A 14678-nucleotide genomic window follows, 5' to 3' on the forward strand; every position below is an offset into this window, starting at 1 on the left:
TTTTCAGACTATATGACTTTTTTATTATTAAAATAATGAAAAGGGGTCAACAGGAAGTTGGATATCTGCTTTGGATATTACAGTGGGAAAATGTTTGCAACTACACAGCAATAAAGATTTTAAGCTTTTGAAATGGCATTGATGAGAAATGTTTATGTACCCCCACTACAGTGATCGCTGTTAAGCACATAAAATCGAATGTTTGTTTTTCAGTCGAATAAAGAAGTGAGTTAAGTGCAGTACGTCAATGGATGAAATATAACTGTTGAATAATCAAGCAAAGAAATCACTGGGAATATTTCATTTTCCGAAACAATTCATGCAGTAGCACAATAAAACAAAGAAAATGCCCTGTGCAACATTTCAATATCTTTATCAAAAGAAAACAACAGGCTTTGAATCTCACTGAATAGCACATATAAATAAAAAAGGCTGCAAAAAGAGATATGTACAACTGGCCTGCAAAGATAAAAAATGAGTACATTGTCCATCCTGTTGTCATGGAATTACAGCGCTTTAATCTGTTTTTTGAAGGGGTTAAGCCTTTAAGAAGGCCTTTGCCATTCTGCCAACTCAGTTTGCCCTTTAGGACACATGGACATTGCAGATTCATAAATATTTCATATCTGTATCATTGGTATTGTGTGCATAATTTATGTAATATTTTTGCAGAAAGTGTGATGTGCTTAAATATTAGTGTTTAGTAATGTAGTAAGTACTGGTAGTGGTGTGTAAGTATTTGTCAGTTTTCCTAAATAAATAGAAATATATTCTGTCATATGTATGTGTAAAGCATATGAAATAATTACATGTCTGAAAGTATGAATTGCTTGTGGCTATTTCTTAGAATATCCATTCATGCATTTTATCTTACATTCTACACTCTTAATGGATTCACATAATTAATAATTAATAATTGATTGGTAACAATTGATCTGGTAGCAGAATGGAAAAGGCCTTCTTAAAGGCTTAACCCCTTCAAAAAACAGATTAAAGCACTGTAATCCCATGACAACAGGATGGACAATGTACTCATTTTTTTATCTTGCAACATATCTCTTTTTTCTGACTTTTTTTATTTGTATGTGTTATTTTATGAGATTGGTAAACCATAAAATAAGTGAACTAAAGCCATTTTGCACTTCAGTCTGACATCATTCCTCTGAGAGAAGTAAAGCAAAGATGCCACAGCAACAGCATGAGCTTAAAGGAGGATAATAGTATTTAAAAAGTCCTATAAGCACAGAGGCCCGCTCACTGAGCACCATTATGCGTCCTGTGCCGGGTCGGGGAAATGGGCAGCACTGCTGAATGACCATTCTTAAGATAGAGCAAGAACAGTCAATATGCTTAACCAAAGGAATACTAGTCAAGATGCCACCAGACATTATGCAGACGAAGGAGCAGGATCTACCGCCCAAGAATGGCGTCAGCAGACACATTGCTTGGGTGAACCGATTAAGGACAGTTCTGATATTTCTGCAGCTAATGAGGAAGGAGAAGAGAATGAACAGTCTCAATCAAACCTCATTTCTACACGCTGGAATTATATGCTTAACATTAATGTTGGGGGCAAGATCTACCAGATTGACCATCAGATGGCTGCGAGACACCCCAAGAGCCGACTTGGGCAACTAGCCACATGCAGACACCACAGAGCCAAACTGGACCTCTGTGATGATTACAGCACTTCCAAAAATGAATATTTCTTCGACAGGGACCCAGAAACTTTTGACAACATCTTCACTTTCTACCGGACCGGTGTCCTCTGGATAAAAGATGAGCTTTGTCCACAAAACTTTCTAGAGGAGATCAACTATTGGGGGGTTCAGATGAAGAACTCTCACCGCTGCTGCCGAATCTCGTTCGAGGAGCGACAACACGAAATCGACGAAGAGCTAAAGATTCAGAAAGAGTTGCAAGCTGAGGTGGAGATCAGAGACAATGAAGAGGCCTTCCAAGACATGTTCATGGGATCCATGCGACAGCAGATATGGAACCTCATGGAGAACCCATTTTCCTCTGTGGCTGCTAAACTCATGGCAGTGGCCTCCAGCATGTTTGTCCTGGTGTCTCTGGTAGCGATGACTCTCAACACTGTAGAGGACATGGACGACAGAGACCACAACAGTCAAGCCGGAGGGAAACCCCATGGCGAATATGTGGAAAACGCGTGCATTGCCTTCTTTACCATGGAGTATTTGATGCGGCTGGCATCCACACCAGAGCTGAAGCTCTTTCTCAGGAGCGTCCTTAACACAGTGGACCTGATTGCCATCTTACCGCAATACTTGCAACTTGCTCTGGAGACTTCTGAAAGCCAGAGTGTGGGTAAATACGGCAGTGACATTAGGACCGTGAGGCAGGTGGGTAAGTTGGGCCAGGTGCTGCGCATCATGCGGCTGATGCGCATTTTCCGCATTTTGAAGCTGGCACGCCACTCGACGGGACTCCGGGCCTTTGGCTTCACTCTCAGGCAGTGCTACCAGCAGGTTGGCTGCCTCTTCCTGTTCATCGCCATGGGCATCTTCACCTTCTCTGCGATGGTTTACTCTGCTGAGCATGATGCCAACCAGACAAACTTCACCAGCATTCCCCAAGCATGGTGGTGGGCCGCTGTAAGTACACAGTGACAAATATTTCATTTGTCCTCGACATGGGGCTTGAAATTACCTTTTAAAATGATTCAAACTCGTTTGTCCAGTTCCGTAAACTTCAACTTGAAAAAATAATGAAAGGGACCATATCATGCAAATTCATCTCAGTAGCTACAGAACATCTATGATGTGATTAAGACATTGATGTGTTTCCATTTCCAGGTCAGTATTTCCACTGTGGGATATGGTGACATGTTTCCAGTGACCTTCTTGGGTCGAATTTTTGCATTTTGCTGCATTTCATTTGGAATCATCCTGAATGGTTTGCCCATATCAATTATCTTTAATAAGTTCTCCGACTACTATTCAAAGCTGAAGTCTAATGAGTACACAATCAATGTGAAAAACAGAGGCAAAGTGAAGTTTGTCAAGAGAACAAGAAAGAGACTGGCAGAGCTTTGTACATAACAGTACTAGGTAAGCACAAAATTACTGGCTCCAATTTTGAGAATACATATGATAAACATGCATTTATAACTGCTGAAAGAAAAAACCCAAACCATCCCAGTCTTGTGAAGAATAACTTGGTTTTGTATGTGTTTGTACTGTGCTGGCCATCTGGTTTGTGTGTTACTGATACAGTCCTGTCTACTTGCTTACTACCAGATAGCATTGCTGTATGTCACCAAACAGATTATAATAAACTGTTGTTCGTATTCAGTTTTTTCTTAGTACCGGTGCGCATGTACACAGACACACACAAAAAGGGAATAGCTTGTGAGTCAGTATTTAACAAGTAATCCTCTTACAGCAGAAGCAAAGTCGGTGGTCAGTGCACATCTGTTCTTTTTTTTTTGTCATAAAATAAGACAAAGTTATGAAATCGTTTGAGTCTTTATTTAGTGTTTCAGTCCACAGTTCACCTTGTGGACAGAAAAATAGTCACACCACTGGTAACAGGCATTACAAATCTAGTGTTGTTAGACACTTGCCTATGAGCCAAAAGACCACAAAGTCCCAGGTTCAAACCCCACTTACTACCATTGTGTCCCTGAGCAAGGCACTTAACCCTGAGTGTCTCCAGGGGATTGCATTTAATTTCATTTACTCATGTTACTGTAATTGAGTAGTTTTTATGAATAATTTGTCATTTTTTTAAATTGTTTTCGAAAACTTAAGTTTGATTTTTACTGAGTAAAAAATTAAATGCAGAAGAAAAAAAATCATCCTGAACCGAATTGAAATTGTTGTAAAATATTCATCAAATGTTGTTGACCCCAACAATGACGCTCTGAGCATCACTTCAAGCAAAGAGTAAGTAATCTTTTAATGTTTTAATCAATTTTTTCACATTTTATTATGTTACAGCCTAATTCCAAAATGGTTTAAATGAATTTCTCCTCAAAATGCTACACACAACACCCAATAATGACAATTGGGGTAATTTTTGACAGGTTTTGACAAATTTATATAAAATAAGAAAATTGAGAAATCACATGTACATAAGTATTCACAGCCTTTGCTCAATACTTGCAGCTTTGGCAGCAATTACAGCCTCAAGTCTTCGTGAATATGATGCCACAAGCTTGGCACACCAATCCTTGGCCAGCACCTCTCAAGCTCTATCAGGTTGGATGAGAAGCATCGGTGCACAGCCATTTTAAGGCCTTGCCAGAGATGTTTAATAAGATTAACGTCTGGGCTCTGGAGGGCCACTCAAGGACATTCACAGAGGAGTCCTGATGCCACTCCATTGGCTGTGTGCTCAGGGTCTTTATCCTACTGAAAGAGTTCAAGAGCGCTCTGGAGCAGGTTTTCATACAGGATGTCTCTGTACATTGCAGCAGCCATATTTCGCTCTATCCTGACTAGTCTCTCAGTTACTGCAGCTGAAAAACATCCCACAGCATGATTTCTCACTAGTTTACAAACTAGTTTCTCTCAATCTTTGTCTCATCAGACCATAGTTGTTTATTTCTCATGTTCTGAGAGACCTTCAGGTGCCTTTTAAAGTGATAAAGTGAAGTGATTGTCACTTGTGATACACAGCAGTACCGCACACGGTGCACACAGTGAAATTTGTCCTCTGCATTTAACCCATCATTTACATTTACATTTACATTATTTATCAGACGCCCTTATCCAGAGCTACTTACAATCAGTAGTTACAGGGACAGTCTCCCTGGAGCAATTTTAGGGTTAAGTGTCTTGCTCAGGGACACAATGGTAGTAAGTGGGATTCGAACCCGGGTCTTCTGGTTCATAGGCGAGTGTGTTACCCACTAGGCTACTACCACCCTGAGTGAGTAGTGGGCAGCCATGACAGGTGCCCGGGGAGCAGTGTGTGGGGACGGTGCTTTGCTCAGTGGCACCCTGGCAGATTGGGATTCAAACCGGAAACCCTCTGATTTCGGGGCCGCTTCCTTAACCCAGTATGCAATGGCAGTCTCCGCCCTTGATCTTAGGAAAAAGGCAGAGAAGCGATCAATGGCAAACTCCAGGCTGCCATGTACCTTTTACTAAGGAGTGGCTTCCGTCTGGCCACTCTACCATTCAGGCCTGATTGGTTGTCCTTCTAGAAGTTTCTCCTCTGTCCACAGAGGACCTCTGAAGCTCTGACAGAGTGACCATCATGTTCTTGGTCACCTCCTCTTTTTCTGTAACCTTCCCCAGAATTGTGCCTTGAGAAAATCCTGTCTCGGAGGTCTACAGACAATTCCTGTACATGTGCTTTGTCAGGTTTTTGATTTTTAAAAATTTTCAAAACCTTAAGTAAATTTTTCATGTTATCATTATGGGGTGCTGTGTGTAGAGTGCAGAATTTAAATGGAGACTTCGACATTTTACTTGAGTAGAATTTAAGAACTTAATCAATAAAGATACTTTTACTTAACTTCATGTTGTTTACTTAGTTAATAAAACTCTGAGCGTGATACAATTAGGCCAATTTATATTTTTTGGTAAAAAATGTTCCCCTCTCGACCTGCTTGCCATCTAAGTGTAGTAGCACTTCAGCCCGATAGGCGGCAGCACCGCAGCTTAAGTTGACCCGCTTCCGCCACCACTGAAGAAGACTCGTCCTCGTCCGATCCTGACCTCTGTCGTGCGGTGTCCAGATCTCTGCTGACATGGTCCCTCCAGTGCAGGTGTCGCCCCTTATTAAGGTTCGTGGGGTTGTTCTTTTCATCACGGCCGAATAGCGCTAACATTGTTGGTTGTCCTCGATGTTAGCTCGGGTGCTAATGTCGCCCGTTCATGTCGTTTTGCTCGTGTGTTTGTTTGCAGACGGCCCGGTGGTCCGCGCTGCTGGCGGGATTGATCTACGGCAAGCGGAGATATGGTGAGTTGCGGGGTGGTAGCAGCCTAGTGGGTAACACACGCGCCTGTGAACCAGAAGACCCGGGTTCAAATCCCACTTACTACCATTGTGTCTCTGAGCAAGACACTTAACCCTGAGTGTCTCCAAGGGGGACTGTCCCTGTAACTACTGATTGTAAGTCGCTCTGGATAAGGGCGTCCGGTAAATGCTGTAAAGGTAAATTTAATGCAGGCCTCGAGCTGCAAAGCGGCCTGGACATCGCTGGCCTCCGTAATCTGAACTGGAGTTTATAAAAGCAGAAGCAGCTCAGAGTGTCTCCCTGCCGGGGACCACACAGACCAGGACTGTGTTTGGTTATCGTTCCTTACAAATCATACTTGGTTATGATAAAAAATGAGTTGCGGCAAATGCCCTTCACACAAAAGGCAACTCACCCAGTAAACCACAAGCAGCCAGCAGAGGTGGTAGTGGTGGCCTAGTGATTAAGGAAGCAGCCCCGTAATCAGAAGGTTGCTAATCAGAAGGAATCCCGATCTGCAGAGGTACCACTGAGGTGACACTGAGCAAAGCACCGTCCCCACACACTGCTCCCCGGGCACCTGTCATGGCTGCCCACTGCTCACTCAGGGTGATGGGTTAAATGCAGAGGACAAATTTCACTGTGTGCTGTGCTGCTGTGTATGACATGTGACAATCACTTCGATTCCCGTTCCGCCAAGGTGCCACTGAGGTGCCATTGAGCAAAGCACTGTCCCCACACACTGCTCCCCGGGCGCTTGTCATGGCTGCCCACTGCTCACTCAGGGTGATGGGTTAAATGCAGAGGACAAATTTCACTGTGTGCACTGTGCTGTGCTGCTGTGTATCATTTACATTTGCAGCATTTATCAGACGCCCTTGTCCAGAGCGACCTACAATCAGTAGTTACAGGGACAGTCCCCCCCTGGAGCAACTTAGGGTTAAGTGTCTTGCTATCACAAGTGACAATCACTTCACTTTCACTTTTTCACTTAAAAAAAAAAAAAAAAGATATGATCCTCCTGTGAATGTATGCATGCTCTAATATAGAAATATGCAGGAAATTTGGGATTGGCTGATTCAGTTTTTTTTTTTTTTTTTTACTGGGATTTTTTTTTCTTGAAGACTATCTAAAGCCTATCGCTGAGGAGGAAAGGAGGGTTGAGGAGGAGGAGAAGAAGATTCGGGAAGAACAAGAAAGAATTGCCAAACAGCTAGCAGAAGGTACTCCTCTTGGTTTTGCATTTAAATAATATAACTCATAGTTCTGGATAGCTAGATAAACTCATTTCACTGGTGTCTACCAAATGTCCAGTTTGAGATTTTTAATTCTAGATTCCAAATCTGGTTATAAATAATGACATACACACACAGACATGGAGATGGAGACCCCAGTTCTGTTACATGTGAACATTTATAGAATTGTGAGGTGCTATTGTTATGGTGTTCAGTTTTTATTATTATGTGGTAATATCATTTTTAGAGGTTGGAATTGTGATTGATTAGTTTGGGGAAAAAATATTACACATTTAATCGCACTTTACATTCCAAGCAAAGGGGAACTTTTGTCAGTGCCCGGTTTCCTACTAGACTGATAATATTTATCAGAGCTCATGTGCATTTTTCAACAAGTGTGGCATGGGAACATGGCATTTCTCGTGAAATTATTAATATTTACAGCACAGAAATTGCTACAGTTTGCTTTACAACCAATCAAAGCTTCCAGCTTCAAGCACAGGTTCCATGCGTAGCAGAGGGAATTGGAGAGCATGAATGGATCTATTCAATCAGCTCCATCTGAGTCTGTACAGGAGCCGTTTTCACCTCCACACAAATTATTTTATCACCAGACCCGCATGTAAGCTGAAAGGCAACTGAACAGCTGGTCATTTTTATTTAAAGACCATACCACTCAGAAAATGTACTTTAAATATCACTTTATTTTTTACTGTTATTAGCCAGGGATAATTTTTTTGTTTCTCTGTTTGGAATTGAAATGCAGTTTAAATTTTTTTTTTTTTTTTTTTCCCAAAAATTAAAAGAGCTTGACTATTAATGTGCATGTCTATTATTTTATTGTCACCCTCTAAATAACATAAAAATTGTGAGATAAGGCAAATTTGTAAAATCGAGTCCCATTTCTAATAATTTTATATTAATTATTACTCTTGCACATTTATGACACAGCATGACTCGTTGTGTGATATTTGTTTATGGTGACAGTTTCTGCCTTTCTGGTCAGAAAGTGTAGATTTGGTTGCTTTCCTGACAGTCAATCTCCATTCTTTCCTCAGCTAATGAAGACACAATCCTCAAATGAACTGCCTACAGATCTGAAGATCCTGTCATTCTCCCTTCCTTGCCCTTCACCATGTACAGGTTAATAAAACCTAACTTATTTGAAATCAGTTTGTTTCAAGGTTTGCATTCCCTTTTTCTTGATGTAATTCAGCCCTTTTAAACACAAGGGGGTGAAAAGTAGTACTTGTGAAACAAACAAATAAAATACATGATTGTTTGAAATCCTACAGTGTGACTATTAAATAAAACCTGGCAAAAATGTAAATTCATTTTCTTATTATTGGTGTCATGAGCTCAAATTAATCGAACACAAAAGTGGTAAGAATTGTAGCAGCGCTGATTTAAAAAAAAAAAAATTCCCTTATGTGAATGTAACAATGAGAATTCCAGATGAGCAGTCTAGATTCATTAGGCAGCATTTAAATGGTTGACTTCTCCCTTTCACAGTTCTTCAGAATATTTCTCGGTTAAAGAATACGCTCCAGCTCTTCGCCAGTAGTCGACAACTCGCACTCTGTACCAACCCGACACCTCCAGGTTTTCTGTATGTGGGGAACAAGCTCAAGTTTAATATAAAGAAAACGTATATCGGTATAAAACGTTTAGTGACTGCACTCTCACCTGGTGAATAAACAAAGGATGTAACAATGGTGTTGTAATCATTAATTCTTTGGAATGTGCTCTGAACACTGGAATATTCTACTTCATAAGACATGATGCACCTGAAATACATAGAAAAGATTGACTTTGATGTGATTCTTGTCTAAGAAGAATTAAAAAAATAACCTGCATCATGAAACTTACTTGGAATTGATGCAGTGGTCTTTCCAGACAACAAGCACTTGGCCTTTAGTGATGGGAATGAAGCGCAGGCCATTTACCTGGAACAACAGGAATATAAAGTGAAGTGATTGGCATTGTGAAACACTGCAGCACAGCACACGGTGACACAACTAAGTGTATCCTCTGTATTTAACATTCACCCTGAGTGAGCAGTGTGTGGGGTGCATTGCTCAGTGGCAACTTGGCGGATCTGGATTAGACCTTCCTTAACCTGCAAATCCTGCGTTTTATGTGACTGTCCTTAAGGAGAAAGAGAATTACAGACCTGGCCTGGCTCAGCTTTTGGCTGGACACACACATGTATGAGCAGTATTGAAGGCACTGGAAGGTTTGCCTTTACAATCAGTTCACCATGACTGGGAAAAGGCAGGGGACCTTCCATAAATGGATCCTGGGAGGAAAAAAAAACACAACTTCATAAACTGCATTAATAATAAATAATAAAGTGAATAATTGTCATACACAGCACACGGTGAAACGTGTCCTCTGCTTTTAACCATCACCCTTGGTGAGCAGTGGGCAGCCATGACAGGCACCCGGGGGGCAGTGTGTGGGGACGGTGCTTTGCTCAGTGACACCTCAGTGGCTCAGGATTCGAACCAGCAACCTTCTCGGGCAACAGGGCCGCTTCCTTAACCGCTAGGCCACCACAGCCCCATATCCATTAAATGGATATGTGTAAAACATTTTAGAAGTTGTTTCAGAAGGTCATTGTTGTATGGATTAATAATTATTTTAATCCCCGCAATATTATTAACTGTGTCCCCTAACATTCCAAAGTCAAGGCAGTAACAAAGGAAAATCAAAAACGTCAGTACCTCCAGTCTCCTCAGTTGCCTGAACTGCTCTGGGGTGGGGAAGTCTGGTTCACCCATATCCTGCCATAACCGGTAAGGATTGGTCACGTTGTTGTCCATATAATATGTGACGTACACCAGTCCTGTCATCACCGGGCAGGAGGGTGAATAAATGACACTGAGAGTAAAGACGCCGTTATTTCCTGATACGTACCTTTCTGGGAAGGGACGTTTTTCAGCTGGATTCTGACCGGATTGGTGGAAGAGGAGGTGCTGTTGTCGTCACTGTTGTAGACTAATACAGTGGCCTGCCAGCTGTCAGACGCTCCAGGCGTCAGGGGTTCGTGGGTGCTGGCGAGGACGCCCACTGTGCTGTTTTCGGATGCGCCTTCCACCAGGTTCTCAGCCAGTATCTGTGTTTCACCTAGAAAAGGTGATTTCATCAAACCCAGACCAGTATCCAAAATTTCTTCAGTAAGCGTCAGTTCTGACTACCTAACAGCGCCAGCAGCCCCATCACGGTCAGAACAGGCTTTCTTATCAACTGGACGTGCGGCGGCCTGGTGTTGTTGACCTGGAAGCGGGCAGACAGGGTACGCTGGGTAAAGGGGTACGGATGGTAGCTCAGGAAGGCGTTGTCGTTGCTCAGAAGTGTGTAGTTGATGGTGTTGTTTGGGTCCCTGATGAGCAGATCTTGATGTTGTGAGATCACCTGTGGCGGACACTGTATTTATTTGTGGTCGTATTCACCTTTAAAGCTGTTTGATTTAAAGGTCCCCTAGTAAGAAAATGTGACTTTGTGAGATGATTTAAGATTAATATGAGTTTCCCTAGCCTGTCTATGGTCCTGTAGTGGCTAGAAATGCTTTCGTCATTCTGCTTCATCATTCAAATTCGGATCTGGAATTTGTCCCCTTATGTCCTCAGGAGGGGAAAGGTTACACAACGTGATGTCTGCGCCAAACATTGTGGTTGGTGAATGGTGTTGACGACGCTCAACTTCTAATGGCCACTCTCCTCCTTGTCCCGCCTCTCTCCTCCTGTTTAGCATTTAAAGGTACAGACACCGAAACGGCGCGTCCTGGGAAATCTCATTGTGGGACTGGAACAAAGTGGCTGTAATCCATGTAATAATAAGGCTGAATTTTGGAAAGAGACTTCAGATGCAGTACTAGGGGAACAACAAGACCGATATAAAAGCAAAAATGTTCATGTCAGGGGACCTTTAAATGAAGTGGCAAGAATAAAACTAGTGTGCAGACCTTAACTACCATCGCTGCGTATGTAACGTCTCCCCTCCACGTCTGGGGTGTAGACCAGCCCACAAGAGGATCTGCTTCATCGTTGTAAATGGGTAGGGAACGGAACTCTGGGAAACGATCCTGAATCTCCGTTACTGTTGCCACCTCCTCTTGCGTGATAGGCAAAGAGTGGCCCCCACCCTGATGGAGGTGAATAAGATTTTAAAATATCTCCACAGCGTACGGAAAAAATACAGAAGAACTCGACTCGCCTTTTTGTGCAAAGCAATAAAATCAAGTCGAACCCCCCTCTCCCCCGTGAAGAAGTTTGTCCCGTTGTAGCAGTGCTCCAACATGGCCCAGCAATATAGGGAATGTGGAGCAGTGTGGCAAGAGTCTCCAGGACCCCCAAATTTTAAAGCCGGGCTAGCGTCCCGCAGTCCTTCGGAGCAAGCATCATAATAATTAAGGAACCCTAGAAGATATCAGAAAACATAATTAGAAACAATATACAGATTCAAAATTTTACTATAAAAATGTGCAATTTTTGATGTGAAAGCCTTACCCTGGATGGAGACAGTAACATTATCAAAGTCATGATTGTTTGGTTCATTCCACGTTTCAAAGTTCCACTGAGAGACGTACCCAAGGCCGTATTTCCCTTCGAAGTGGAACATTTTTCAGAACGTCAGCTGGGTACCATGAGAAGATTGGCTGACCAGAGCAAACAAAAAAAAACAAACTCACCAATGTATCTCTGAGCTATAAGATAGACCAGATGTCTCCACGCAACCACTTGTCCTTTGTCTTCAAAATTGCTGAAGTGATTATTCACGCTCCCCATCAATTCAAACCCTGACACAGTTTTCAAATCGGCCAAGTTAAAACCATAGATAAAATTATAAGAACATAAAATGATGTAGTTGTTAATACAGCAGTAACTGACCAGGCCTGAGTCCATTCTGCCAAATGCGGTCAATAAGCAGGTCCAGATTAGTAAAGTTGTACTGGGGTTCTCCATTCTGGACTCTAATGGGTGACAGAAACATTAGAAAATATGAAGAGTAAGGACCCAGTTCTGAAACGCAGACTGAAGAGGAAATCCACGGGATCTTCCGAAAACCCCACAGGACCTCCTCCTACTCACTGGACGGCGATGAGCTCCAGGAGCCAGTGTATCCGGACCTGCTGGATTCCCGCGTGCGGCACAGAGCCAGCATAGGCCAGGTTTAACTCCTGATCCCTACTCAGGTCGTACTGGTCGGCCTTCGCGTGAGGAAGAGGAGGGCTACAACATGGGGTGCAAAGTGGGGTCACCCCAAAGGAATCTAAACCATACATACATACAGTTTTTTTTATTACTTAATTTAGTCATTATTTGATTACTGATGATATATGAACAAATAAATATTAATTAAATACATAATATAATGTTATTTTTAACAATAACATCATCATCATCTTCCGCCAAGATAATTAACCATAGTACACTTCGATTGCCTAGCAACCAGATTGGAGCGCGGCTCAGCCAATCAGAATGAAGAACCGAAACCCACTTCAGGAAGGTATTGAAAGCGACGCGAGGCGCGTACCAGAAGCCCGTGTTCCGCCAGAAGTGCCGGAGCCCTCCGAGCGTGGCGAGAACATCCACGACCACCTCGCCTGACGCGCCCACAGCCGAGTCAGCCCTCAGCAGACACAGCGCCACGCCGACGCGGTACAGAGCGCCTGCTTTCATTTTCACAGCATGTCGAACCGTGGTTACAACCTGCGACGACTCGACAACCACTGGCGCCCCCTGGCGCAGCGGGGAGCACGGCGCACCAGGCCAGTTTTAATAGGTCACATGACAATTTCCACTCTGCACTTTTTTTAAAGGGTGTTTTTTTCCCCAACATATATCCTAAAACAATTCTGTTTAGACGGTTTCTATGCAGTCTGCTGTAGTCCTGAACAAGTCTTGATCTGCTAAGATCATGTAGTTGGTTGTAACCAGTTGAAACTTTATTATTAATTTGACATTTGTAAGTGTTTTTTGGCTGATGAGCTGATCCCTTGAAATTGTAACCTCTGTAACCACAATGATGAAAAATAGTATGAAAAATATGTAAATATGCTGAGCACTTCACTTTCTGGCAAACCACATGCTTACACGTACACGCACAGCAAAAATGTTTTCATGTAGACCCTTAGGCTTAGTGGAAAACTTTGACCAAAGACACAAACGTTCAGCAGAAATAAAACATTATAAAGCATGCAGTAATCAGCAAGCATTTGACATACAAATACATTTGCATTTGGCATCATCTGAATTTATTTATGCACAGAAATCCAGCCAGTTCCACCCCGACCACAACCAGCACACGTAAACACTGCTTATCTAGACGGCGCCAGCGGACGTTAGGGGTGCTGTTAGAACTAGCTGTTAAGAACTAGTGTAGGAGTAGAAGAAATAAACTGGGTAGAGGCGCTGGCCATTGGAGACGTAGTATCCGCTGTAAATCAGCTGGTAATTCTGTGGGTAGGTCTGCCTTTCGGGAGCAGGCACCACCTGGACTGGCTGCTGCATCGCATCAAGCTGGAGCTTCTCAGCCCGCGGGGGTCCGGCGGCGGCAGGCATGACCCTGCGACCCTCCTTCCACGTTAGGGGCGCATCTTGCTGATGAGCTGGTCGGTTTATGCTCGCCCGAGTCTCTCTTATTTTGTTCAGCAAGACGCGAACGCCCTAGAATAGTAAAGCAATGTTGGGTGTGTGTTTTTAAATGGTCACTTTTAATCCGTTATTCATATTTTAACAACTTCATCCTCACCTGCCCTTCACTGAATGGACCCATCTGCTGGTCTGCCTGTTAGAACCAAAAGTTATCTCTGTCAACAAATATTGTTAAATCACAACTTGTATAAAAACTGACACTCACCGGAGCAGCAAGACCGAGGCAGAGGGACCCCAGTATCAAGGCAAACGCGTTCAGCATGGCAGGCGTCCTACACATGTCCACAGATCAGTAAAGCATGTGAAAAGTTAATACTCCCTAGGCATTTCACTGTAAAGTACACTATATGTAAAGCCAGGCTTACCTTGATCTTTCAGACACCTCAAGACCCGATAATGTTCCAGAATCCTCAGTGCAAAACTCAATTTAAAGCCTCAACATGTCAGTGCCACCCAATCAGAATCGCACTCAGCCACGCAATACTGTACAATTTAAAAACACCTTGAGCAAGGTATTTTATTTAACCATCAAAAAAAACACCTTCACTTAAACCACCACAATGTCTAGAAGAAGAAGTAAGAAACAGCCACAAAGAAAATGTTTTCATGCCTTTTTATATCACGGTTCGGCAGTCATCATGCAGTTCTGGCTGTTCGAAAACGACCAGTTTCACTGATATTTTATAGAACACAGCACATGGCATCTACCTTCGCCCATCCACCATCAAACCGCATTACCAGTTATAAATTAAGACCATATTTAATTAACAAATAAACTTTACTGTCTAATAATCAATACTGAAAAATACGCAAAATACAGCCCTAATTATCTATGGCACGTTGCTATGG

The 14678-nt window shown here is 42.7% G+C and overlaps 3 protein-coding genes across 4 annotated transcripts; 2 read left to right on the forward strand and 1 right to left on the reverse strand.

Moving 5' to 3' along the window:
• The first annotated feature begins 1286 nt into the window (after window positions 1-1286).
• On the forward strand, window positions 1287-5670 carry kcnv2b (potassium channel, subfamily V, member 2b). Of its 2 annotated transcripts, XM_028996594.1 has the most exons (3): window positions 1287-2618; window positions 2820-3074; window positions 5602-5670. In XM_028996594.1, exons 1-2 carry the CDS (start codon window positions 1347-1349, stop codon window positions 3063-3065), a joined length of 1518 nt encoding a protein of 505 aa, XP_028852427.1. In that variant the 5' UTR covers window positions 1287-1346; the 3' UTR covers window positions 3066-3074; window positions 5602-5670. The 2 variants fall into 2 exon arrangements, with proteins under 2 accessions (XP_028852427.1, XP_028852426.1); XM_028996593.1 differs by lacking the exon at window positions 5602-5670 and having other exon boundaries at window positions 2820-3257.
• Window positions 5618-8500, forward strand: atp5meb (ATP synthase membrane subunit eb). The gene is made up of 4 exons (XM_028996595.1): window positions 5618-5761; window positions 5883-5937; window positions 7060-7158; window positions 8229-8500. The coding sequence occupies exons 1-4, from the start codon at window positions 5726-5728 to the stop codon at window positions 8252-8254; spliced, it is 216 nt and encodes a 71-aa protein (XP_028852428.1). The 5' UTR covers window positions 5618-5725; the 3' UTR covers window positions 8255-8500.
• On the reverse strand, window positions 7991-14243 carry idua (alpha-L-iduronidase). The gene is made up of 17 exons (XM_028996592.1): window positions 14195-14243; window positions 14035-14101; window positions 13927-13962; window positions 12709-13841; window positions 12264-12404; window positions 12063-12145; window positions 11864-11971; window positions 11682-11777; window positions 11389-11591; window positions 11138-11317; window positions 10371-10587; window positions 10090-10299; window positions 9897-10018; window positions 9344-9469; window positions 9040-9116; window positions 8857-8957; window positions 7991-8777 (listed from the first exon to the last, which is right to left on the reverse strand). The coding sequence occupies exons 4-17, from the start codon at window positions 12852-12854 to the stop codon at window positions 8677-8679; spliced, it is 1911 nt and encodes a 636-aa protein (XP_028852425.1). The 5' UTR covers window positions 12855-13841; window positions 13927-13962; window positions 14035-14101; window positions 14195-14243; the 3' UTR covers window positions 7991-8676.
• Window positions 14244-14678: the final 435 nt, after the last annotated feature.

The sequence above is a fragment of the Denticeps clupeoides genome, chromosome 11 (genome assembly GCF_900700375.1).
Source record: "Denticeps clupeoides chromosome 11, fDenClu1.1, whole genome shotgun sequence".
Classification (NCBI taxonomy): Eukaryota; Metazoa; Chordata; class Actinopteri; order Clupeiformes; family Denticipitidae; genus Denticeps; species Denticeps clupeoides.